General features: G+C 44.2%; 1 protein-coding gene across 3 annotated transcripts in view; it reads right to left on the minus strand.

Annotated features, from left to right (window-relative positions):
- The window catches only part of PPM1L (protein phosphatase, Mg2+/Mn2+ dependent 1L), a 203,184-nt gene that overhangs the window by 13,869 nt on the left and 163,512 nt on the right, over nucleotides 1-25,803 (minus strand). For all 3 annotated transcript variants that reach the window (XM_075937852.1, XM_075937853.1, XM_075937854.1), the window contains one exon: nucleotides 3,987-4,148. In XM_075937852.1, coding sequence (XP_075793967.1) covers nucleotides 3,987-4,148 — 162 coding nt within the window. The remainder of the gene's footprint in view (nucleotides 1-3,986; nucleotides 4,149-25,803) is intronic.

Genomic DNA, 25,803 nt, shown 5'->3' on the forward strand with positions numbered 1-25,803 from the left:
CTATTTACTCAGTCTGGCTTACTAGGAGTATCATAGGGTAGGCAAGGAACTGTGCATGCTGACAAAATCCCTGGCTGGGAGGGAGAGATGTGGTTTCCACATAAGAGAGATGACAGCTGAGTAGCCAGGAGCCTACAGTGGATTTCTTTGAACATCCACGGAGGTTGAATACAGATACTGTTGCCTTGAACTAGCACAATGATCACTGTTATAAGCTGTGTGATATCTGAGAGCAAACATTAATCAGAATGAGATTCTGAAGGTTTTTTTTAAGACAAAGCGATAAGGCTGATAGAAAAGATGGATTTTAGCAGCATGAATGCTAGAGATAGAATGATGTCAAGGGGTCAGTTGTGACTGGAGGTCTTATAAGTGCTGAGATGCCAGCATCTCTTGTTATAAAAAAAACTCTTGTAGGAGAAAGAAAAAGAGCCTGAAGCATGGGCCTGGTGCTTGAACCAAAGCAAGTAAGACTTATACTATAAGTAACAGACAGGCTGTGTCAAAAAAAGATGTTTGCCTGCAAGTCAGTGTTTCTCGGCACTAGACTTGCTAGCATGGATAGAAGCACATGAAGTATGTAAATACATGCCACCAGGACAGTACAAGGACAACCAGCTGAGTACATAATAAAATAGTTTAAAACAACAAGAATGAAAGCATAACAATGGATAGTGAATGCTGTGAAGGAAAGTATAAGGGAAAGTACCAAATGTGTCCTTCATACATAAGATGATACATACAGAGTGTATCACAGATTGTTCATTTCTGTCTGTAAATATTGGGATACCTTGACTGAACTCTTTGGACAGCGTAGGAGGCAATAATGAAATCCATACTATTGACTGAGCCATGTCCATTGTCCCGAGTACAAATATGTAGGGACTTGGAGGCTATTTGGCAACCGGCATATATTCATGTATTTTGTTTGACAATAAATCTGACTTGGGTGCCTTCATATCTTATCTGAGTCTGTGGTCTTTGAGGGCCTTGTTAAGTCTATTATGCTAGCTACCTGTGCAGAGCTGGCATAATATAGTGAGGGAGCATATGAAAACACATGCAACTGAACGTTTATCATCACCGACAGAGCAGGAGACCTGTCAGGATGCCACATCAGTGAATCCTGAATTTACTGTATTGCTGTCCTAAACTACTACACCTCTAAGAAGATGTTTCTGTCATACACAGATGGTCACAATATCTCAAGACAAATATAAGAGGAATGGATAACAAGGATGCAGAAGGCACTTTTCCACTAGCAAATTTCTGTCTTGAAACTTGTTTATCCAAGCTTCTTAGGTGAGGGATGAGCAGTTCCAAGAAAGAGTTACCATGGTTTAAAACAAGCATGTCCAATGTGTCTTCATGAATGCTCAAGAGACTGTAAAATTATAAGGAGCATCTGCAAGCTTTTATTGCCTCGAGACAATGAACTACAGATGCACAGGAACAGAGGAATTGCCATACTGGATCAGATCTATGGTCCATTTGGTTCAGGATAGCGTGTCTGACAATGGCTAGCACCAGACATGTCAGAAAAAGACCAATGATCCCTCTAGCCCAGTATCCTCTCTTCTAATGGTGGCCAGCTCCAAACATTTCAGAGGGTTTCAATGCTGTTTCCCAATCTGGCACTTAGAGTGCAGAAGGTGAGAGCACACAAGAGACTTTAAAATAGCCTGCCACTATAGGCTTTTGCTAAAAATCTCCCCAAGGTCACAGATTTCCTGAGCTTTGTGGTAAGCTGCAACCCCTCAAATACAAAACCCTTTGAGAACTCAGAAAGATGCACTTGAGAATTTCTTCCTGTGGGGTATTCCCAAGCTCTTTAACCCTCCCTCAGGAAAGAGCTTGAAAACAAACTAATTCCTAATAGCTGACCTTTCAGTCTCAAACACATGCAAATAGAACCTCCTAAGACAAAGGTATCAGATCACAGTCTTATAAACGGTGATTTTATTAACAAAACAAAGAAACATACTTGGTAAAGCATATTTGGTTACTAGGTATTACAGGAAAGGAGGCCTATTACACAATTTTTAACATCCCTAATGGATATTGCTAGAAATTCCATGCCTTGTTCCTGTCTTAACTCCTCTCTCCCAGCTCTTGCTCTCCCCACCACACAAAAGACCAAAGCAGGCAGATCACTGCTTCAACTCAAATTTCACACACTTTTCCCATTGGCTTTCCTGCCAACACTTTCAGGAAATCCCCTGTCTCTGGGTTTAACTTTACAGACAATTTAGTTAACTGAATGGTTGGGATGTCCAGAAAAGGGTAATGCCCCTCCCACTCATCACAGAGGGAATCAACTGAACAGGGCACTAATGGAATGATCTATTCCCTGTTGTCCACTCACAGAAGTTTAGGGGTGCCCAGAGCATGGGATTGGGAGAAACCCTGCAATAGGCAGAGATGAGATAATCTGACCCTATGAAGATCTCATTTGAATCCTAATACTGTAGATTGGTTTAAACCCTCAAGCACATAGTTTTATCTCCATTCCAATACAGGCTGAACCTCTTAACTGGGACTCTCTGGTCCAGCAACGTCTCTGGTCTGGTAGGACCATGGATGTCCCAGGACCAGAGCCCCAGTGGAGTCCTACAGTGGGAACAGTGGCTTCCAGTAGTGGGGCTGCCCTGTGGCAACAAAACCAGGAGCCCACCAGTAGGGCTTCTGCCTGGTGCAGACACTGTAGGGTGGGGAGCATCAGGGCTGGCACCAAGCAGCAAAACAGCCCAGCAGCATAACCAGGAGCCTGGTAGCCTCACTGCTGCCAAGCAGCTCAGCTGCCCGGCAGGACTGGGAGGCAGTGCGGCAGCCCTGTGGGGCCGGGAGCCTGACCGCAGGGCTGTCTGGTGGCGGGGTAAGGAATCCAGAGGTGGGGCTGCCCTGTGGTGCAGCAAAGAGCCTGGCAGCCTTTCTGCTGCCCGGCGGAGCTGCCTGGTGAGGCTGGGAGGCAGTGAGGCTGCCCAGTGAGGCTGAAGCCCAAGAAGGGCTTTTGCCCAGCGGTGCAATTGGATCCCAGTGGGAGGCTGTCCTGTGGGAATGCAGCCCGGCATTGGGGCTTTGAGTGCCAGTGGCAGGGCTGCCACAGTGGGGCCAGGAGTCCTGCATGTGGAGGGGCTGGCAGCAGGGGGAAGCCAGCTGGGAGGCTGGCAGCGAGGCCATGGCTGGGAGTGCTGGTGACAGGGGTGGGCCCTAGTCTTACAAAATCCCTCACTTGGGATTGGTCAGGTCCCGAGGGTGCTGGACCAAGGAGGTCCAACCTGAAGACCATTTAGTACTTAGCCCTGCCTTGAGTGCTGGGGACTGGACTAGAAGACCTCTCAAGGTCCTTTTATGTCCTATGATTCGATTCTATGATTAACTAGTGTAACTGGATATTCTTATCCATACAAATATCCAATTCTTCAGTCTTGTGAAATTCTTGGCCTCAGAATACATACCTAATACCACTCACTAAACATGAAGCATCTTCCTAAACCTTTCATGACTGTGGTTCTGAACTCAAATTCTTATCAACAAGTGTTAAGTTCTGAGATCTCATTTCCAACTGGTATCCTTGATAGTAGCTTTAGCAGAGGTAGGGTATGTCTACACTACCCCCCTAGTTTGAACTAGGGGGGTAGTATAGACATACCCGTAGAGAGGTTTGAATAGGATATGCAGACTCAATTGCCCTCATTCTTAGAGGTGGACGCTTGTATCTGAGGGTGTTATGTTGCATGGAGAAACCCTGAACAAATTATTTACTCTCTATGCCTCTGTTTTCCTATGTGCACTTTGAAATCAATGGGTGAAAAGTGCTTTATAAAAGCTAATATTCTATACCATGGAAACATCACTCTCCAAGACCATCAACTTGGCACCTTTCAGGAGCATGCATCACATGTGAAAAAAATAATTGTGTATTATTTACAGAATAAAATATTAAACAATGCGTTAAAACTGAAAAGATAAGTCTATAATCTTACCAGCTCTTTTAATCCTCTTTCTCTCCTTCAGTTGATAGGGTTTGTGATCATGTGACAAAGGGATAGCATTCCCATCTTTATCACACAAGACTCCCCGTGAATCACCAACGTTGGCCACTGTAAGTTCTTTATCTGACAGCAACGCAATCAAACAGGTAGTACCTGAAAAAGAAGGAAGGGGGAAAAAAAGAGGCAAGACAATGAAATAAAAATCACCACTAGTTACACTGCAGCTTCCTTCTGTTGTTATCTGTACTCAGCAGCCAGAGGGAACAGCAGTAGCACATGTATCTGACTGAAACATCTAGTACTTTGATGAGAGTCTATTTAATGGCATTGATCAACTGTGACAGTCAATTTCTTCTAACAATATTTGTAGTCTATCAGATTTTAACTCTGATTAACAGGGATTGCAGGGTCATTCCCCTAGCAGAGCTTCTCATCTGCTTTGTCGTTTAGGCATTTTAAAAATGACTTTATAGAATAAACCTTCTTGGAAAGAGAAACTTCTTCCAAGATACACCTTGTATTTCTCTGTCTCAGGGGATGATGGGTAAAACAGATGTTAAAAAACCCAAGGGGTGTCTGTTGCTTAGACTTGATAACATTCACCAGTAGGAGAATGTGCTCCAAATTAAGAAAGGCCTCCAGCTATGGGGAGTGGTGGTGAAGGGGCCATGTCTTTGCAGAGCTCATCCCTCCCAACCCATTCTCTGTAGCTGGAAGTAGCTTGTCCCTTCCTTCCCGCACATTGTTGAAAGGCAGCCCACACCTCCAGATTGCTGCTGGCCACTGACATAACCTAGCCACTTTCTGTCCCCTGGCTACAGTATGGGCAGGAATGGCTAAGTCAGGGACAGGCAAAATTAGGGATGTTAGATACTGTGTAATTGAATATCTGTGTAACTGCATAAAATGTTAGCAGTTACACGAGCATTCAATAGTCCCCAGGGTGGGGCTGCCGGACAGTGCACTCCCAGCTCCACTCCTGGGGATCCCCCTGCCTGCCATCCCACACTGCTGCATCTGATGCAGAGGCCACAACTGAAGTGGCAGCAGCTCCTATCTGTGGGGGGCCCAAGCTCCTCAGGGACAGAGGCTGTGCTGGTATCCCATGGAGCAGCCTCTGTGGCAAGCCTGGGCCTGCTGCAGACAGAGGCTGCTCCGCGGCAGCCTCCCCATTCTGCTGCCTCTGATAGAGAGGCAATAGGATGGGGTGAGGAGGCAGGTGGAGGCAGTACTCGTGGGAAGCTGGCTTTTAAGACGGCTCCCACCATGCACTGGCCTCTGCCTGTCCCCCGTCCCTGCTGCCTCCATGAGAGTCAGTGGGGGGAGAAGGCGGAGGTGGCTCCATGGGTGTCAATATTCTTTGATAAGATAACGAGCCTTGTGGATAAGGGAGAAGCGGTGGATGTCATATACCTAGACTTTAGTAAGGCATTTGATAAGGTCTCGCACGATATTCTTATTGATAAACTAGGCAAAGATAACTTAGATAGGGCCACGATAAGGTGGGTGCATAATTGGCTGGATAACCGTAGTCAGAGAGTTGTTGTTAACGGTTCTAAATCCTGCTGGAAAGGGATAACAAGCGGAGTTCCTCAAGGGTCTGTTTTGGGACCCGTACTGTTCAATATCTTCATCAATGATGTAGATATTTGGATAGACAGTACACTTATTAAGTTTGCAGATGATACCAAACTGGGTGGGGTTGCGACTTCTTTGGAGGATAGGGACGTAATTCAAAATGACCGTAGCAAGTTAGAGAAATGGTCAGAGGTAAACAGGATGAGGTTTAATAAAGAGAAATGCAAAGTGCTCCACTTAGGAAGGAACAATCAGTTCCATACATACAAGATGGGAAGCGACTGTCTAGGAAGGAGCATGGCAGAAAGGGATCTAGGGGTCATAGTGGACCACAAGTTGAATATGAGTCAACAGTGTGATGCTGTTGCAAAAAAAGCAAATATGATTCTAGGTTGTATCAACAGGTGTATTGTAAGCAAAAATCGTGAAGTCATTCTGCCGCTCTACTCTGCACTAGTTAGGCCTCAGCTGGAGTACTGTGTCCAGTTCTGGGCGCCACATTTCAAGAAAGATGTGGAGAAATTGGAAAGGGTACAGAGAAGAGCGACAAGAATGATTAAAGGTCTAGAGAACATGACCTATGAAGCCAGGCTTCATGAACTGGGCTTGTTTAGTTTTGAAAAAAGAAGATTAAGGGGGGACATGATAGCGGTTTTCAAATATCTAAAAGGGTGTCACAAGGAGGAAGGAGAAAATTTGTTCCTCTTGGTTTCTGAGGACAGGACAAGGACTAATGGGCTTAAAGTGCAGCAGGGGAGGTTTAGATTGGACATTAGGAAAAAATTCCTGTCAGGGTGGTCAAATATTGGAATAAATTGCCAAGGGAGGTGGTGGAATCTCCCTCTCTGGAGATATTTAAGAACAGGTTAGATAGACATCTGTCAGGGATGGTGTAGACGGAGCTTGGTCCTGCCTTGAGGGCGGGGGGGCTGGACTCGATGACCTCTTGAGGTCCCTTCCAGTCCTATGATTCTATGCGTGGGGAGCCAGCACATCCCAACTGCGCACTGCAGCTTTGCATCACCACTACCTCTGCATACCCCCTCCCCCCCTCCGCATTGTTGGCCACTGGATACCTGGCGAGTGGGGATCCAGCCTGCAGCAGGACCCACCAGTACTGATGAGAGGAGTTAGAACAGTTAGCCTATTTTAAAGAAAAAGTTGGGACACTTGCAGGAGGGCTTTAATATAGGGCAGTCCCTTTAAAAATGGGACATCTGGTCACTGTACATATGCTCATGCCTCTGGCATAACTTGCAAGTACCCTCCACTCTTGAGCACTTCTGGGGGGACAGTCCCAGTGAATATTTCACAGTGAATTTTGCTGGTTTGCCCTTTGCCTCTTTGAAAAAGGCTACTCTCAGCCTCTTAGCAACCTGCCTCAATGTAATGTAATCCAGAGTCAGAACAGCCTAAATGGGATACAGAGGGGATTACTATCCAGTTTCTCACCCTCTCCTCCCAACCTCTCTAATTCCACAGAACTGCCTCCAGCACCTAAACAAAACTTCAAAACCAACAAGAGAGCATAATTCAAATCCAGCCTCCCTCCTCAGCCTTCCAAACAACATATATATCAGAGAGTCATTCAATGCCCTCTTCAAAGTCAGCCCACTCACCATCTCTGAGGGTATGTCTACACTACAAATTAGTTCGAACTAACGTGTAACTTTAATAGGCGCTACACTAGCGCTCCGCTAGTTCGAATTTGAATCGAACTAGCGGAGCGCTTAGTTCGAACTAGGTAAACCTCATTTTACGAGGATTAAGCCTAGTTCGAACTAGCTAGTTCGAATTAAGGGGTGTGTAGCCCCTTAATTCGAACTAGTGGGAGGCTAGCCCTCCCCAGGTTTCCCTGGTGGCCACTCTGGCCAACAACACCAGGGAAACTCTATGCCCCCTTCCCGGCCCCGGACCCCTTAAAGGGGCACGGGCTGGCTACGGTGCGCGTGCCAGATGCAAGCCTGCCAGCACGCAGCCAGCAGACCCTGCACCTGGCACGGCTCGAGCCACCCACCCGATGTCCCCCAGCCCACCCCCTCTTCCCGGGACCAGGCTGGCGGCTCCCGGGAGCTTGCCCTGGACCGCAAGAGGCAGGCACCTTCCTGGGCTAGTGCGGAGATCGTGGACCTCGTCCACGATCTCCGCACTAGGCACAGGAAAGTGGCCGTCTAGGGCAGGAGAGCTGCCAGCCTGGCCACCCAGGAGCAGGTATGCATGAAAATCAAGGGGGTCCACTGAGACCCCCGACCCTGAGCCCTGAGCTTACAATGGCCGTCCTGGGTCAGACCAAAGGTCTATCTAGCCCAGTAGCCTGTCTGCCGACAGCGGCCAACCCTAGGGACCCTGGAGGGGATGGACCGAAGACAGTGACCAAGCCATTTGTCTCATGCCATCCCTCTCCAGCCTTCCACAAACTTTGGGCAGGGACACCACTCCTACCCTCTGGCTAAGACTACTCCATGGACCCAACCTCCATGACTTGATCTCACTTCCCTTTCAACTCTGTTCTAGTTGTAGCCTTCACAGCCTCCTGCAGCAAGGAGTTCCGCAGGTTAACTATTTGCTTTGTGAACAACAACTTTCTCTTACTAGTTTGAAGCCTGCTACCCATTCCTTTCCTTTGGTGTCCTCTAGTCCTTCTTTATGGGAACTCATGAAGAACTTTTCTGAATGCACCCTCTCCACCCAACCCCTGCTTTTAAAGACCTCTATTCTGTCCCCGCTCCATCTCCTCTTTTCTAAGCTGAACATTCCCAGTCTCTGTAGCCTCTCTTCATCTGGGACCTGTTCCCAACCCCTGATCATGTTAGTTGCCCTCCCCTCTCCCAGCCTTTCTCTTCCCCTCTCCCACCTCCTTTTCCCAGTCTCCCCCAGTTTTGTTCAATAAAGACAGAGTCAATGTTGGAAGAAACGTTTTCTTTATGTTGTACATCAATAATAAGGGGGGCTAGGGAAGGGTAAGTGGAAGGAGGTGAGGGAGGAATGGGGTACGAGCCCCCGATGGGGAGGACTGGGCTGGCTCTGCGGGCTTCTGGGGGTGGAAACTCTCCTGCAGCCCCCCGATTGCCACCTCTCCCCACATGGCAGCCTGCGGCAAGTGCAGCCGGGCTGATGGCCGAGTGGCGTGATGTGCCCAGTGTGGGTACTCCGGGCAATCCAAGCCAGGACTGCTTTGCAAGCGGGGCACCCCTTAGAACTGTCTGTCCGGGGTGGGGGTCGGGACCCTTTAAGCGCAGCCCTCGGCTAGCCTGAGACAGCATCTCCATGCTCTAAGTCCTCCTCTTATGCCCTGCTGGCACTGCTTCCGGCCATCCTTAAGCCCTGTTCAGAGTCCACTCAATGTGGACTTGCTAGTTCGAATTAGCAAAACGCTAATTCGAACTAGTTTTTAGTTCTAGACGCGTTAGTTTGGATTAGCTTAGTTCGAATTAACTAATTCGAACTAAGTTAGTTCGAACTAGCGCTGTAGTGTAGACATATCCTGAGGGAGCCATGGCCAGGGAGAACATAGAGATGCAGAACAATGGAGAAATGCGAGATAGTAATCCATGAATACTATCTGAGCCAGAACATTCTCTTACAAACATGTTTCTGATAGGCCATGTCCCATAATTTGGGACCCAGTTATGTTCTTCAATCCCTGGCCAATATTGACTACTGGGACCAGCAATGCTCTCTTGCCATACCCATGCAGCACTTGTTCCAAAGGTCATTACTTTCTCTGGTCCAACATCTGTCCACTGAGAACAGTGGCTTCTGGGAGCCCAGCACTTTTGGGCCCTGCAACAAAAATGAAAATTCTGAGCCACAGCACTCAACCTCAGAACCCCCACATATAAGAAGAGGCAGAGGGAAGAGTTATACATGCCTGTATCTTTAAAACTTTCCTTCATCTCTTGTTATTTCTGCACTGTTGCATTTTCAGTTGGTTTGCATTATTTAAAGGTTTGCTTTTTGTTGCTTAGTCAGATTGTTTTGGTAAATGTATTTTCAAACAAAAAGCTAGTTAGCTATCCATCAGTTCAATTCAAATCTTATTTTTGATTTTGTAATTGTTTTATAATAAAACAGTTTCTAATCCATTTTAGTCCATTAATAATTCATCACTGCATGTGACATGCTCTTTTAAAAAAAGCTAAAATAAATTCATCCGGTTTTACAAACTAATGCAGACAATGTCCCACTTTCACCAACCATAAACAATATGTTCTATCCCCATCTTCCTCTCCACAGATTAGCACGTTCATATTTTGACCTGAGTTGAATAACAGGCATATCAGATAATATTCCTCAGGGTGTAAGCCAGGGATGGGCAATAAAACCGTGGCAGTTCACCACGATTGCTATATTTACCTGTGCCTCCGCAATTACGGAAGATCGCTTTTCCCGTTGGTAACAGCAACCTGTGGCCAATGGGAGCTGAGATCCCCTGAACCTCCGGAGGTGCAGGTAAATATTGTGGTGTGGGGGCCTGCCAGGGGCTAATCCTGGCAGGGAGATCCAGCCCATAGGTCGGTATTTGCCCACCCCTGGTGTAAGCATTCTCTATGGGATACCTTGCTGGTTGCTCAAATTAACAAGTCTCTGTGCCCACCCACCCACCCATTTGTTAAGGCTTTCTCCCTTAGTTTCACAAATATTAGGCAGAACACAGAACACAGCTATAATGGTGGGGATTTTTTTTCTGTTGCTTTCAAATGAGCCATCTGCTTTTCAACAGACAAATGCGCACTCAACCACCATTCTGCAGCTATTCGGACAATAGTTAAAATGTTCCTTCTTTCTGTCCCAGCAGTCTGTTAATGGCTTCATTAACCAGGGAATCAGAGGATAAGTGTGTCTTCCAGAGTACTGGACCACCCTACACACCATTACTGTCCATAGTGGGAACTGGGGCAAACAGTTCTTCTCCATTAATTTCAATAAAATTGAGTACCAAAAAACCGATACACTATGGACCCTTCCAAACCGCCCAACTTTTATGTTTGTAAGTCTCTTATACTGGACAGCCAGTCTCTGGAGCACAATACCCTTTTCTAGTTATACATTCCCTGCCATGATCCTAGGGAGCAGAAGGAAGGGGGAATAATAAGCACATGGGTGCCATCAATTGCCTCAATACAGTTTTGTAATTTTATACATACTAAACCAGCAATAATCTGCTTAGCGTCACTCATCTTTACAATCTAGCTAGACAATACCTTTCTCCACTACAACTGCAGCTCCAGGGCCAGTTATGCACAGATCTTAAAAAAAGATGATCCTGAAATTTTCTCACGACTGCTAGTCACCCCAAGTTTACAAAACGTTCCTCATCCGCCTATCCATACTGATTTGCTGGGCCTAGAAACAGTACTATACATAGTTTAGCTGAGTCAGGAACAGTCTTTTAGTTCTACCAGGTTGGTATCCTTGTTCTGCTGCAACACCTTTGTAATATTCTGCTGATGCTGTTGAATATTCTCCTACACCCAGCACCATCTGTTCAGCAGGGCCATGGGCAAAGTACAGTGCCACATGCATCCAATTTTGAATGCTCTAACACAGCAAAGAAGCCAGTAAACATTTGTGGTGGCTACCATGGCAGTGCAATGCATTTCTGGGTAAATGCTGGCAAAGTGCAGTTAAAAAATGATGCTAACTGACTTAGAAAGCAAGCGGTGAAAACAGCGGAAACATATTTTTAAACAAATGTTTGAGCTCACCTGGCTTCCCCTTTGCATCCTTTCCCTACTTTCCTTTCTGCACTACTTTATATATATATCATATGGCAAGGTTATGTGCATCTCTTATTTATTTATTTATTTAAAATATTTTTACCCTGCCTCTCTATTTAAAATATTCGAGGCAGCTTGCAAAAATGTTTAAAATGCAATAAATAAATGTATATAAAGTAAAATACAAGATTCCAAAGGGGAGGAAACATAAAAACTGCTAAAATACTTCAAGAGACGGGACACACACACCCTCTTCCCCCCTAAACACCAATAAAAACATGGGTAAAAAGGGGTGGCCTCTATGAAAGACAGTACCCACCTCCGGCTCCCTCATTCCCCTCTTGCTGCCTCTGATACAGAGGCATCAAGGAGGGGCAATGAGTGTAGTTGACCGGATTAACTCATATGCCCAGGCTTATGGGTTAATTGTGTAATCCTCTACACATTGACATCCCTACAGAAGACTGGACTATTTTTACTACGATTTACCAATATAAATAAAATTATTTAATCAAAATTTATAAAAATAGCAGATAAAAAATTAAAATATAAATAAACAAACCAGCTTTTCAGAGAGAGAGAGTGAGTGAGAGAAAGAGAGAAGAATGATCTGGAGTTTGCTTTAATTCTTGATGAAGGGCCCTGCCCTATTGTACTGTTAACTGAAAATCAACAAACGAAATACCCAATGGACATGGCAGCAAGAACTGTGAAACTATAAACAGTCTACAATTTGTGCTTCCTAGATTGTAGAGAGTGATTATATGGATAGAATACCCACCAAAACAAATGTTAACAATGTAAATTGTCAGCAAGGAACCCAGAGTTGCAACAGAGAAATCAGGAAGGCATGGCTAAAGATTATCACCATACCCAGGACTCTTAATATTCCTCATCCACTCACACAGGTGATAGTGGTCAATACTGATCTGTCATGCCAATTCCATCATCTATTTAAAAAATGAAATGTTATTTATTTCCAACACTGAATTGGTACAGAGTAGAAAGTTGAACAAAACTAGAATCAACAAATAAAACAGCTTCAGTTTTTTCTTCTTTACCGTCAGTACAATATATTGATGGTCATATACATTTGAACTCTAGTTTTTCTAAACGTATTGCCCTGCTGTAGGGAACTTTAGACTTACTACAATTTAATAAATGCTTTAAAAGAGCAAGCAAAAAAAAGGCATTTAAAACGTTTGTTTGCATATCTTCAAAGAATATTCCTGACAGTTTAGATTGCAGAGTACTACTGAAATTAATTTAGTTTCATATCAACAACCCATACTCTAGGACCAATATGCTGTAAGTAAAATTAAATTACTTTTGCTTTCTTTTCTGTTTACATGGGTCAGAAAAGTGCATGGTGACTTTTCACCTCTGTTGGCTAATTTATATCTGATTAATCATAAAAGTGAGGTTTTCACCATCTTACATAATACAGACTAACAAGGTGTTAGCTGGGCAAAAGATAGTGGGCAGTATCCAAAATCTTTTGTAACTTTTCTGACATGTACTTATTTATCTTCATTAGAAGGACAACAGTGGCATAAGGCATCTAGATAAAATGATTTCAGAAAACACAAACCACTTCTACAGTGCTTATATGCCCATCCTTATGTGGATCACAGGAAAATAAATAAACCAAACCCTCACAGAAATGGGTAGGAAAAACTGTAGGGCTGCACCATAGAAGCACACCTGCAATTATGGAATTTGTGAGCAGGGAGAAATAGGATGATCTAGCCATGCTGCAAGAGCCAGACAGGGGACCCTGGGAGAAGCATGGAGCCAGTAGATAGGTTATATACAACGGGAATTCTGCAAGAGGTTCCCGATAGCAGGAATTACAGATGTTGGCCTAGTGGGAATTTGAAATCATAGATTTATCAATGCTACCAAGTCTGCGTAACCAAGGGCTCATGTAATGGCTTTGCAGGACCACATGGAGGGTGTGTTTAGACTACAGGGTTTTTTCGAAAAAAAAAGTGACCTTTTTTTCGGGGGGAAAAAACAAAACAAAAACCAAAAACCTGCACCTGCGACTAGACTACTGCCGCGTTCTGTTGATAGTAAATCAAAAAAACGCGACGGTTTTGTCAATGGCGGTAAACCTCATTCTATGAGGAATAACGCCTTTTTTCTAAAGTCATCTTTCGAAAAAAGGTGCGATTGCATGAAAACAGGGATTTTTCAAAAGAGAGCATCTAGACTCTCTTTCAAAAAAGCGAGCCACTTTTTTGAAAAGTCTTCTTGTTGTCTAGACGATCTTTTCGAAAGAGGCTTTTTCGAAAGATACTTCTGAAAAAGCCTCTTTTGAAAGAGGCTTGCAGTCTAGATGTAGCTGGAGCGTTTTCAAAGCAGGATCTCTACACTTGCAAATTTTTAAACAAAAGATTTTAAACTTAAGAATCAGAGAGTTCATCAAGCTAGAAGTCCTATACATCCACATTAACAATGACTTCAGGTTGCTGTGCCTTGGCTCCTGCAGAGATGAATTAGGATTTGAGACTATGTTCTGGAATCTTAAATCTAACTCCTTATAATTTCAGTGATTTTCTGAATAGTTGTCCAAATCTAGAATTACAATCCCTGTGTTCATACTTGAAAATGTCATGACTAGTATAAACAAAATATTCTGTTTAGATGCCCTATGTTGGGTCTCAAGAATGATTTTTAAAACAAGAACCTGCTTTGCACTGCTTCAACCTGGAAATATTTTTTACTATACAGTTGGTTATATAATTTCTTTGCAGCTGACTGAAAGTTTACAAAATGAAGTGGGAACAACTTCCAGTTTGTTGCTAAGAAAAAGGATGTTAATTTTAGTATTTAAGCGTTCATCTAATTACACTGTATACAGAGAAGCCTCTTAAACAAAAGCCCAAGGAGCCAACAAAATATTGCCTGGCAGAAACATTCTTTAACTAAATGTCAAACAAAATTGTACTGAAGGCAATGAGTTTATATAAAATGGATACATTAAAAGAGCCAGCTGTAATCTATGCAACCCTGGATTCTATTACTCCTTCAGCCACATGCTTACTGCTCAACTTCAACTTCTCTGATCTTCTCTGCACCAAGTATGAAAACTTTCCAACCAGTGCAGCTGCACTAAGTCAGCAACGATGAGATCGCTAACATAGAGAAGGTACCCCTCTCTATTAGTGTTACTGTGTTGTATAGACCTGATCTAAGCAGATTGAGATGACTGTGATTTAAACACCAGGACCTTCTAAGAGCACTGTCTGTACAGGTTAGACCTCCCTTGTCTGGCACCCTTGAGACCTGTCCGGTCCTGAATGACCAGGGGAAGTCCCTCTTAATATGGCCCATGTGGCCCTGCTGTCCCAGGCTAGGGCTCCAGCCCAGCCTGCTGCTGCTTGCCTGTAGATCCCCAGGCTGGAGCTCTGTGGCTTTCACAAGGGCCAGCACTCCGCTGCAGGCCCCTGAATTCCACAGCTGGAGCACCTCAGCTGCTGGTGCCAGCCCCCGAGCTCTGCGGCTGAGGTCAGAGCTCCATGGCCACTGCCGGCTCCCCACTACCACCTAGATGCAGGGTCCAGAACTCTTTGCTGTGACTCCTGCCCTCACATGGGGCTCCCAGCTGAATTGCCACCCCCCACCACTCCTGACCCACAGTCCGTACTGCCTACTCCTGGGCTCTGTGGTCAAGGAACATCCATGGTCCTACATAAGAACATAAGAACAGCTGTACTGGGTCAGACCAAAGGTCCTTCTAGCCCAGTAGCCTGTCTGCTGACAGTGGCCAGCACCAGGTGCCCCAGAGAGGGTGGACCGAAGACAATGATCAAGCGATTTGTCTCCTACCATCCCTCTCCAGCCTCTGACAAACAGAGGCCAGGGACACCATTTCTATCCCCTGGCTAATAGCCTTTTATGGACCTGGCCTCCATGAAATTATCTAGCTTCTCTTTAAACTCTGTTATAGTCGTAGCCTTCACAGCCTCCTCTAGCAAGGAGTTCCACAGGTTGAGTACACGCTGTGTGAATAAGAACTTTCTTTTATTAGTTTTAAACCTGCTACCCATTAATTTCATTTGGTGTCCTCTAGTTCTTCTATTATGGGAACTAATAAATAACTTTTCTTTATCCGCCCTCTCCATATCACTCATATCCTCTATCATATCCCTTTATATACCTCTATCATATCCCCCCTCAGTCTCCTCTTTTCTAAACTGAAAAGTCCCAGTTGCTTCAACCTCTCTTCATACGGGACCCGTCCCAAACCCCTAATCATTTTAGTTGCCCTTTTCTGAACCCTTTCCAAGGCCAAAATACCTTTTTTGAGGTGAGGAGACAACATCTGTACACAGTATTCAAGATGCGGGCGTACCATAGTTTTATATAGGGGCAGTAAGATAGTCTGTGTCTTATTTTCTATCCCTTTCTTAATAATTCCTAGCATCCTATTTGCCTTTTTGACCACTTCTGCACACTGTACGGAAGTTTTCAGAGAACTATCCACGATAACTTCCAAGATCTCTTTCCTGATTTGTCGTAGCCAAATTAGCCCCCATCATACTTTACGTATAGTTGGGGTTATTTTTCCCGGTGTATATTACTTTACACTTATCCACATAAAATTTTATTTGCCATTTTGTTGCTCAATCACTCAGTTTGGTGAGATCTTTTTGGAGTCTCTCACAGTCTGCTTCTGTCTGGACTATCCTAAACAGTTTGGTATCGTCCGCAAACTTTACCACCTCACTGCTTGCCCCTTTCTCCAGATCATTTATAAATAAGTTGAACAGGATTGGTCCCAGGACTGACCCTTGGGGGACACCACTAGTTAGCCCTCTCCATTCCAAAAATTTGCCATTTATTCCTACCCTTTGTTTCCTGTCTTTTAACCAGTTCTCAATCCAAGAAAGGACCTTCCCTCTTATCCCATGGCAATGTAATTCACATAAGAGCCTATGGTGAGGGACCTTGTCAAAGGCTTTTTGAAAATCTAAGTATACTATATCTACTGGATCCCCCTTGTCCGCATGTTTGTTAACCCCTTCAAAGAACTCTAATAGATTAGTAAGACATGATTTCCCTTTACAGAAACCATGCTGACTTTTGTCCAACAAATTATGTTCTTCTACATGCCTCACAATTTTATTCTTTACTATTGTTTCAACTAATTTGCCCGGTACTGAAGTTAGACTTACCGGTCTGTAATTGCCAGGATCGCCTCTAGAGCCCTTTTTAAATATTGGTGTCACGTTGGCTACCGTCCAGTCATTAGGTACAGAGGTCGATTTAAAGTATAGGTTACAAACCACAGATAATAGTTCAGCAGTTTCCCATTTGAATTATTTTAGAACCCTTGGATGAATGCCATCAGGTCCCGGAGATTTGTTAACATTAAGTTTTTCTATTTGTTCCAAAACCTCCTCGAATGACACTTCAATCCGGGACAGTTCCTCAGATTCATCAACCACAAAGGACGGTGCAGATTTGGGAATCTCCCTAAAGTCCTCAGCTGTGAAGACTGAAGCAAAGAAATAATTTAGTTTATCTGCAATGGCTTTGTCGTCCGTGATTGCTCCTTTTATATCTCGATTGCCTAGGGGACCCACAGGTTTTTTAGCAGGCTTCCTGTTTCTAATGTACTTAAAAAAACATTTTGTTATTTCTTTTTGAGTTTTTGGCTAGCTGTTCCTTAAAATCTTTTTTTGCTTTTCTTATTACATTTTTACACTTGATTTGACAGTGTTCACGTTCCTTTCTATTTATCTCACTAGGATTGGACTTCCACTTCTTAAAAGATGTCTTTTTGTCCCTCACTGCTTCTTTTACATGGTGGTTAAGACACGGTGACTCTTTTTTAGGTCTCTTGCTGTTTTTTAATTTGGGGTATACATTTAAGTTGGGCCTCTATTATGGTGTCTTTAAAAAGTTACCATGCAGCTTGCAGGGATTTGGCTCTAGTCATTGTGCCTTTTAATTTCTATTTAACTAACCTCCTCATTTTTGTGTAATTCCCCTTTTTGAAATTAAATGCCAGAGTGCTGGACTGCTGAGGTGTTCTTCCCACCACAGGAATGTTAAATGTAATTATATTATGGTCACTATTCCCAAGTGGTCCTGTAACGGTTATCTCCTGGACCTGATCTTGCGCTCCACTCAGGACTAAATCGAGAATTGCCTCTCCCCTTGTGGGTTCCTGTACCAGCTGCTCCAAGAAGCAGTCATTTAAGCCATTAAGAAATTTTATCTCTGCTTCTCTTCATGAGGTGACATGTATCCAGTCAATATGGGGATAATTAAAATCCCCCATTATTATAGAGTTCTTTATTTTGGTAGCCTCTCTAATCTCCCTCAGCATTTCAATGTCAGTATCGCTGTCCTGGTCAGGTGGTCGGTAATATATCCCTACTGCTAATTTCTTATTATTGGAGCATGTAATTACTATCCATAGCGATTCTATTGAACATGTTGATTCATTTAATATTTTTATTTCATTTGATTCTACATTATCTTTCACATACAGTGCCAATCCATCACCTACCCGGCCTGTTCTATCCTTCCAATATATTTTATATCCTGGTATGATTGTGTCCCACAGATTTTCCTCATTCCACCAGGTTTCAGTGATGCCTATTATATCAATCTCCTCCTTTAATACCAAGTACTCTAGTTCACCCATCTTATTAGTCAGAGTCCTAGTATTTGTGTACAAGCACTTTAAAAATTTGCCACTGCTTATTTGTCTGCCCTTCCCTGATGCATTGGATTCCTTTATATGCAGTTGTTTGTCTGCTCTGGCCCATGGTTTGTCCTCTCCCTCCTCTCTTTCTGACTATAGCTTAGAGAATCTCTTTCAATGGATTCTCCTCTAAGAGAAGTCTCCATCCGATTTATGTGCATCTCTGCACCAATCGGCGTTCCCTCCGCACCAATCGGCTTTTTCCTGGTAGACCACAGATGTTGCTGGACCAGAGAGTCCCTGTTGAGGGAGGTACAACCTGTGCTAGCATTTCCATTATTAACTAATACCAATGAAGATACACCAGTAACAACAATAGTGGGATTTTTTAAAAAAAGTTTAGTACAGAAACAATCTTAATGACTCATTTACCTCCAGTTGTAAATTAGGGATGATGATCTTTGCCAATATTTGTGAAGATCTATGGAGAAGTGTTCCTGTTTACTATTATAATTATTATTACTATTGAAGATGGCAGGGATTTGCTAGCTGGATCTAGTCCTTAGTATAGTATAGGATAAGACTGAACTGTTATATTTTATCTTCATTTTGTGCATGCTCACGGATTTCAATGGGAGTTCAACCAAAAAGTCAAAGAAAAAATACAGACCTTACACTTTGTACATTTTAAGTTTTATAAACACTAACAAAAGACAATATTAAAAATAAGCAACTCACTACAGCAGAAATAGGCACAAGATAACTAAATTAAATAGGCACAAGATGATTAAATCAATATTTAAGAAATGAACAGCACAAATACAGATGATTGTAGCATAAATAGACCAAATCCCTACACTGCAACCTTTCAGGACATTGTGTAGCAAGCCTGTTAGTCCACAATTCAAAATAAAGGATGCAAGCTATTTTGGCACAATGCAGTTGTTCATTTAAACTAAAAAACAAGGTACAGCAATCTTGAGGTCACTGAATTCTCTGCCTGAAGAACACTTTATCAGTATTTCAACTGCAAAAAAATCCCAAATAAGAAAATTAAGGCAGGAGACGGCACCCTCACTTGCATTTACTGTTTTACTAAGTAAAACATTTACTAGAGTTTCCTGTAACAGAGATACAAGAATTAAGTAAAGTGCTGTCACACTACAGGAGTCTAAAGAATCCTAAAACCTGCCGAATCCTAACGGCCTTTTTGGATATGCTCCTAAAACCAAACAAAGAAGATCTGTTTACATTTTAAAAACTTTTTTTTCAAGTCAATGCAGCAGATCAGAGGTAAAGGTCAAATAACCAGTTTTCAACTGAAAATAAAGCTGAAAATTACTCATTGCATCTCAGGAGTGAAATCCAAAATGACAATCAGATGTAACAGGACTCACAGACAGTGCAACAGCTGGTATTATCAGTATATTTGCCAAACTTTTCTAGGGTAACTCTAAAAAGATATAGTAATTGGAAGGTAAGCAAATAGCATAAAACCTCAGTTTTTAACCTCAGTTGCCCTTTTAGTTTGACATTTGTAACACAATTCATTGTCTCTCGCAAACAAGTTTATCTTGGTGCTTAGCAAATAACCTTCCCCTTTTCCAGTGATGCAGGGTAGTCAGTAAGTAGCCCACTGTCCCAATGCGGTTCATCAGTTAGCCTCTGTTGATTTGAGGCTAACACCGTCAAATCAAGATGTTGCAAATTCTTTATTTACCTGCGCATCTATAGGCATGACATGGCCACTTATAGTTCCCAAAAGTCATGGTTTGCTGTTCCTGGCCACGAGGAGCAGTGAGCAGCAGCATGGGTTGGACCACTGCTTCCTGCAACTCGCATTACCCAGGAACAGCGAACTACGACCAACTGGAGCTGCGAGCGGTCGTATCTATGGTCTTTCATGTAAATAAAGCATCTGGTGGCCTGCCAGCAGCTAACCCTGGCAAACCACATCTGGCTATTGCCCAAGCCTGGGCTAGGCAGATGTAAAAATGAATACCACCAGTTGCACAGAAACCTGAAGAATATATACAGGTAAGAAAATATTACAGTTGACACTCTGGAGATCAAGACATTTACAAAGGGAAATACTGTAGTTAATGTAATTTTTTTAGCATTTGTAACTATAAATATAGCCTTAATGTATATATGGGCTATGTGAGTGTGAAAGAAAAGAACTGAAGACAAAAGATAATTTCCAATGTGATTTATAAAAATTCAGTAGTTTCACTCTTTACTGCAGTGCCCGAATAATGGCTGTTAGCACTGAATCCCTGACCTCACCATGCACCCTGCCATCGCATGAGAAAGCAAACTTATTGTATGTTGTTTTCTTTTCCATCTATTTTTATTTCATTTATTTAACCTTGTATAGAATTAGAAAACACTGTGCTCTTGTCAGTTACCCAGAGATTTAATGTAACTGCACAATGGACAATTCCCAACATAAAAGAGTCTGAAATCGAGAACACATGTTGTATTGGTCCCTAGTTACAACCTGCTGAATAATACCCTGCTGAGCAATTTAAAAAGAAATCACCAGGAAATTGAAACCCTGTAGTGCACACGCTGCATAGACAGATTTTTTTTAAATGCAGCAAGATGTCTACAATTAGAATTTAGAGTTAAACAGTACAAATGATAAAAGCCAGGGATGCACTGACTGTACTGGGTTTTTGTCTAAAGAATAAAAATTCTCTAAGGGTGAGTGGCGGGAGGAAGGGGTGGAAAGCAGTAAGCAAAGAGTGGGACCTCACAGGAATATGTCTAAGAAGCATATTCTTAGAGTATGGAAAGGTGAGAAGGTGAGAAGCAAGGAGAGAAACATGAGAATAAAGATATGGAGCTAAAAGTGGAGTGGAAAGTTTATATTGGTAGAGTAGGAACAAAGTGTAACTTCTTGAAATGTTACCTGAATTCTAAATTAACCAGAATAAAATGCATCTGCTGAACTTGAAAAAGAGGTTACAGTAGCGAACCTCTTTTCATGCAAAGAATTTCTCAGGGCAAATCATTTACAGAAATACATTTTGTGAAAGGTCTAAATCTGTATCTGTGGGCAAAGTCTAGAAATCCAAAAACAGGTACATGGACTAGACAGAAACACATCTCCAGTCACGGAAGGAAGGGATCTATTTAAAAGAAAAATATACCTTGTTGCTTTGGATATCTGCATTTCACTAGCTGGTGTTCTACTCACTGTTTACTTTTATTTGTCTTGTTCATTGCTGTTTTAGACAGGCTAGAGGCTTAAAGAGGCAAAGTGAGAATTACTTTGCTCTACTGGTTGCTAAACCTGAATAATAAAAGTTGCTAAGACTAAATTACTCTGCTTTGCTTTACTGCCACTTCAAATTCTTCATTGTCACAGCATACCTGAATACCCATGGCTATGTTACATAATTAATAGTTTTCTAGTTTGCCCATCCAACAACATTGCCATTTAAAAATGAATAAAAATAAAATCTACAGTGTACAGGCAGTCCCCGGGTTATGTACAAGATAGGGACTGTAGGTTTGTTCTTAAGTTGAATCTGTATGTAAGTCGGAACTGGCGTCCAGATTCAGCCGCTGCTGAAACTGATCAGTTTCAACAGTGGCTGAATCTGGACGCCAGTTCTGACTTACATACAGATTCAACTTAAGAACCCCAGGCATCCCCAAGTCAGCTGCTGCTGAAACTGATTAGCGGCTGATTCCAGGAAGCCTGGGGCACGGGCTTCTTGTAGTCAGCCACTGGTCATTTTCAGCAGCTGCTGACTTGGGGACACCTGGGGCAGAGCAGCTGGGGTGCTGCTGGGTTGGTCCAGTGGCGCCCAGAGTGGCGCTACGGGACCAACCGGCAGCGCCCCAGCTGCTGTACCACAGGCGTCTGGAGCAAAGCGGCGGAACACGCGGGCAGTGGGACAGCCCAGATGCGCCATGGCTATCCTGCTGCCCTCGGGCTCCGCGGCTTTGCTCTGCTCTGCTCCCCCTCCCCCTGGTCTGCAGACCAGGGGGAGGGGGAGCAGAGCAGAGCAGAGCAGAGCAGAGCAGAGCAAAGCGGCGGAACACGCGGCCAGCTGACAGCCCAGACGCATCTGGGCTGTCAGCTGGCCGCGTGCTCCGCTCTGCTCCCCCTCCCCCTGGTCTGCAGACCAGAAGGAGGGGGAAGGGGAGGGGGAGCAGAGCAGAGCAAAGCCGCGGAGCACACGGCCAGCTGACAGCCCAGACGCGTCTGGGCTGTCAGCTGGCCGTGTGTTCCGCCGCTTTGCTTCCTCTCCCTGGTCTGCTGGAGACCAGGGAGAGGAAGGGCCCCGTTCGTAACTGCGGATCCGACATAAGTCGGATCCGCGTAACTCGGGGACTGCCTGTACTGCAGAAATGGAATTGTTGTTTTGCTCCTCTGAAGATAACATCATGGAACTTTCTTTCTTATTGGTCTTGCATCCCAAGTGTGAAGCTTTCCTAGGGTACGTCTACACTACAGTGCTAATTCGAACTAACTTAGTTCGAATTAGTTAATTCGAACTAAGCTAATTCGAACTAACGCGTCTAGAACTAAAAACTAGTTCGAATTAGCGTTTTGCTAATTCGAACTAGCAAGTCCACATTGAGTGGACCCTGAACAGGGCTTAAGGATGGCCGGAAGCAGTGCCAGCAGGGCATCAGAGGAGGACTTAGAGCATGGAGATGCTGTCTCAGGCTAGCCGAGGGCTGCGCTTAAAGGGTCCCGACCCCCACCCCGGACACACAGTTCTAAGGGGTGCCCCGCTTGCAAAGCAGTCCTGGCTTGGATTGCCCGGAGTACCCACACTGGGCACATCACACCACTCGGCCATCAGCCCGGCTGCACTTGCCGCAGGCTGCCATGTGGGGAGAGGTGGCAATCGGGGGGCTGCAGGAGAGCTTCCACCCCCAGAAGCCCGCAGAGCCAGCCCAGTCCTCCCCATCGGGGGCTCGTACCCCATTCCTCCCTCACCTCCTTCCACTTACCCTTCCCTAGCCCCCCTTATTATTGATGTACAAAATAAAGAAAACGTTTCTTCCAACATTGACTCTGTCTTTATTGAACAAAACTGGGGGAGACTGGAAAAAGGAGGTGGGAGAGGGGAAGAGAAAGGCTGGGAGAGGGGAGGGCAACTAACATGATCAGGGGTTGGGAACAGGTTCCAGATGAAGAGAGGCGGGACTGTTCAGCTTAGAAAAGAGGAGATGGAGCGGGGACAGGATAGAGGTCTCTAAAAGCAGGGGTTGGGTGGAGAGGGTGCATTCAGAAAAGTTCTTCATGAGTTCCCATAAAGAAGGACTAGAGGACACCAAAGGAAAGGAATGGGTAGCAGGCTTCAAACTAGTAAGAGAAAGTTGTTGTTCACAAAGCAAATAGTTAACCTGCGGAACTCCTTGCTGCAGGAGGCTGTGAAGGCTACAACTAGAACAGAGTTGAAAGGGAAGTGAGATCAAGTCATGGAGGTTGGGTCCATGGAGTAGTCTTAGCCAGGGGGTAGGAGTGGTGTCCCTGCCCAAAGTTTGTGGAAGGCTGGAGAGGGATGGCACGAGACAAATGGCTTGGTCACTGTCTTCGGTCCATCCCCTCCAGGGTCCCTAGGGTTGGCCGCTGTTGGCAGACAGGCTACTGGGCTAGATGGACCTTTGGTCTGACCCAGGACGGCCATTGTAAGCTCAGGGCTCAGGGTCGGGGGTCTCAGTGGACCCCCTTGATTTTCATGCACACCTGCTCCTGGGTGGCCAGGCTGGCAGCTCTCCTGCCCTAGACGGCCACTTTCCTGTGCCTAGTGCGGAGATCGTGGATGAGGTCCACGATGTCCGCACTAGCCCAGGAAGGTGCCCGCCTCTTGCGGTCCAGGGCAAGCTCTTGGGAGCCGCCAGCCTGGTCCCGGGAAGAGGGGGTGGGCTGGGGGACATCGGGTGGGTGGCTCTGTGCCGTGCCAGGTGCAGGGTCTGCTGGCTGGGTGCTGACAGGCTTGCACCTGGCACGGGCACCGTAGCCAGCCCGTGCCCCTTTAAGGGGTCCGGGGCCGGGAGGGGGGCATAGAGTTTCCCTGGTGTTGGCTAGAGTGGCCACCAGGGAAACCTGGGGAGGGCTAGCCTCCCACTAGTTCGAATTAAGGGGCTACACACCCCTTAATTCGAACTAGCTAGTTCGAACTAGGCTTAATCCTCGTAAAATGAGGTTTTCCTAGTTCGAACTAAGCGCTCCGCTAGTTCGATTCAAATTCGAACTAGCGGAGCGCTAGTGTAGCGGCTATGAATGTTAGTTCGAACTAACGTCCGTTAGTTCGAACTAACATTGTAGTGTAGACATACCCCCAGTGCTCAAAGTTTTTGACCCTCCATACCTGTAGAATTGGGGTGAGGGATATAGCCTACAAAACTTGTTCTAACCTCAGAGGCCTCAGAACCCCAGAATCTTTCTAAAGCAGCAGGCAACAGATTCCCATACTTTTAATTACATATAAAAATGTAACAATCTCTTCCACTCCTAAATGAAAAAGGGGTCCCAGAAAAGAAAACAGGCACTTGACACACAACCTCAATCCCTAACTGAGGGGAAGTGGCTGGGAGAAAGAATTGTGCACAACAGTATCTTTAGAAGCAGAAGTACAAGGCAAATAATTTCCCCTTCTCTAAAGAGATCATCACTGAAGGAACCTCACTCCTGGAGAGTATGTAACTCAAAGAATGTTGCAGTAAACAGTGTGATAATAAATGCAACAATCGGCAGCATGAATAACACATTCAAACAAGTGACCAGAAAGGCTGTTTTTAGTTACTTACGTTAAAAGGGAATAAGAAGGGGAAAAGATCCCTCCTCAGGTATGAGAGTTAAATAGATATGGGATAAAACTCCTAAGAAGGAATAATGAACAAGAGAAGCTACCCAATCTCCAAAACTTATCTGGAAAAGAAACGGCTACGCCATGATACCGAGTGCAATTTGCCACAGAAAAATAAAAAGAACAACAGAACCCATCTTTCAGTGAAATTACCAGTAAGTGCATTTTAAAACTGCAGGCTACCCAGATCATCCCAAGAGGGAAATCAGCCACAAACTAGGTAAGAGAGAAAAATTCCTTTCAGCACCATGTTAATGAATTTATTTTGCAGAGAATTAGGGGTGGCAGACTGGCAGGGCACACGTATTCTCATATGATCATAGCAAAACAGTGGTATTTAATTTTAAATTTAGCAATCAATTGGGAGATTTTAAAAGGCTCCAGAGGACATCCCTAACCAGAGGAATCTGCATACATGCAGAAAACAGCTCAGAAGGTAGCTTTTAAAAACCCAAACAAATAGATGCTTAGATGAACAAGAACATTGGTCCATGGGAAAAAGACTGTAGCAAGTCAAGCAGATTCTCATTAAGCACAGAAATATAGGCAACTGTTTGAAAATAGAAACTCCTCATTTGGCATTCCATTAGAAACATATGACTTCTTCCTGTATACACCAAGACTTATAGATAGTGCCTGAATATATTGGGCCAAATTTCTGCTCTCAGCTTCAACTGTGTAACTTTAGAGTATTCTCCTGACTTCAGTGGTTCTATCAGGTGGTCCCCTACCTCTTGAAATCAGGCCATTTATTTGTTTTGTGCCTAAGTTTAGGCACCCAAATTAGGAAATTTTGTCCACCGTATACTGACCTGTGCTTTTGCTTTCCTCTGTAATCCAACTAATCCTTTAATCAAACATATTTAATATCAAATAGACTAGCAGCACCTTTAAGACTAACAAAACATGTAGATGGTATCATGAGTGTTCAATTGTGTCCACGAAAGCTATTGATACCATCTACATGTTTTGTTAGTCTTTAAGGTGCTACTAGGCTATTTGTTGTT

The sequence above is a fragment of the Pelodiscus sinensis genome, chromosome 10 (genome assembly GCF_049634645.1).
Source record: "Pelodiscus sinensis isolate JC-2024 chromosome 10, ASM4963464v1, whole genome shotgun sequence".
NCBI lineage: Eukaryota > Metazoa > Chordata > Testudines > Trionychidae > Pelodiscus > Pelodiscus sinensis.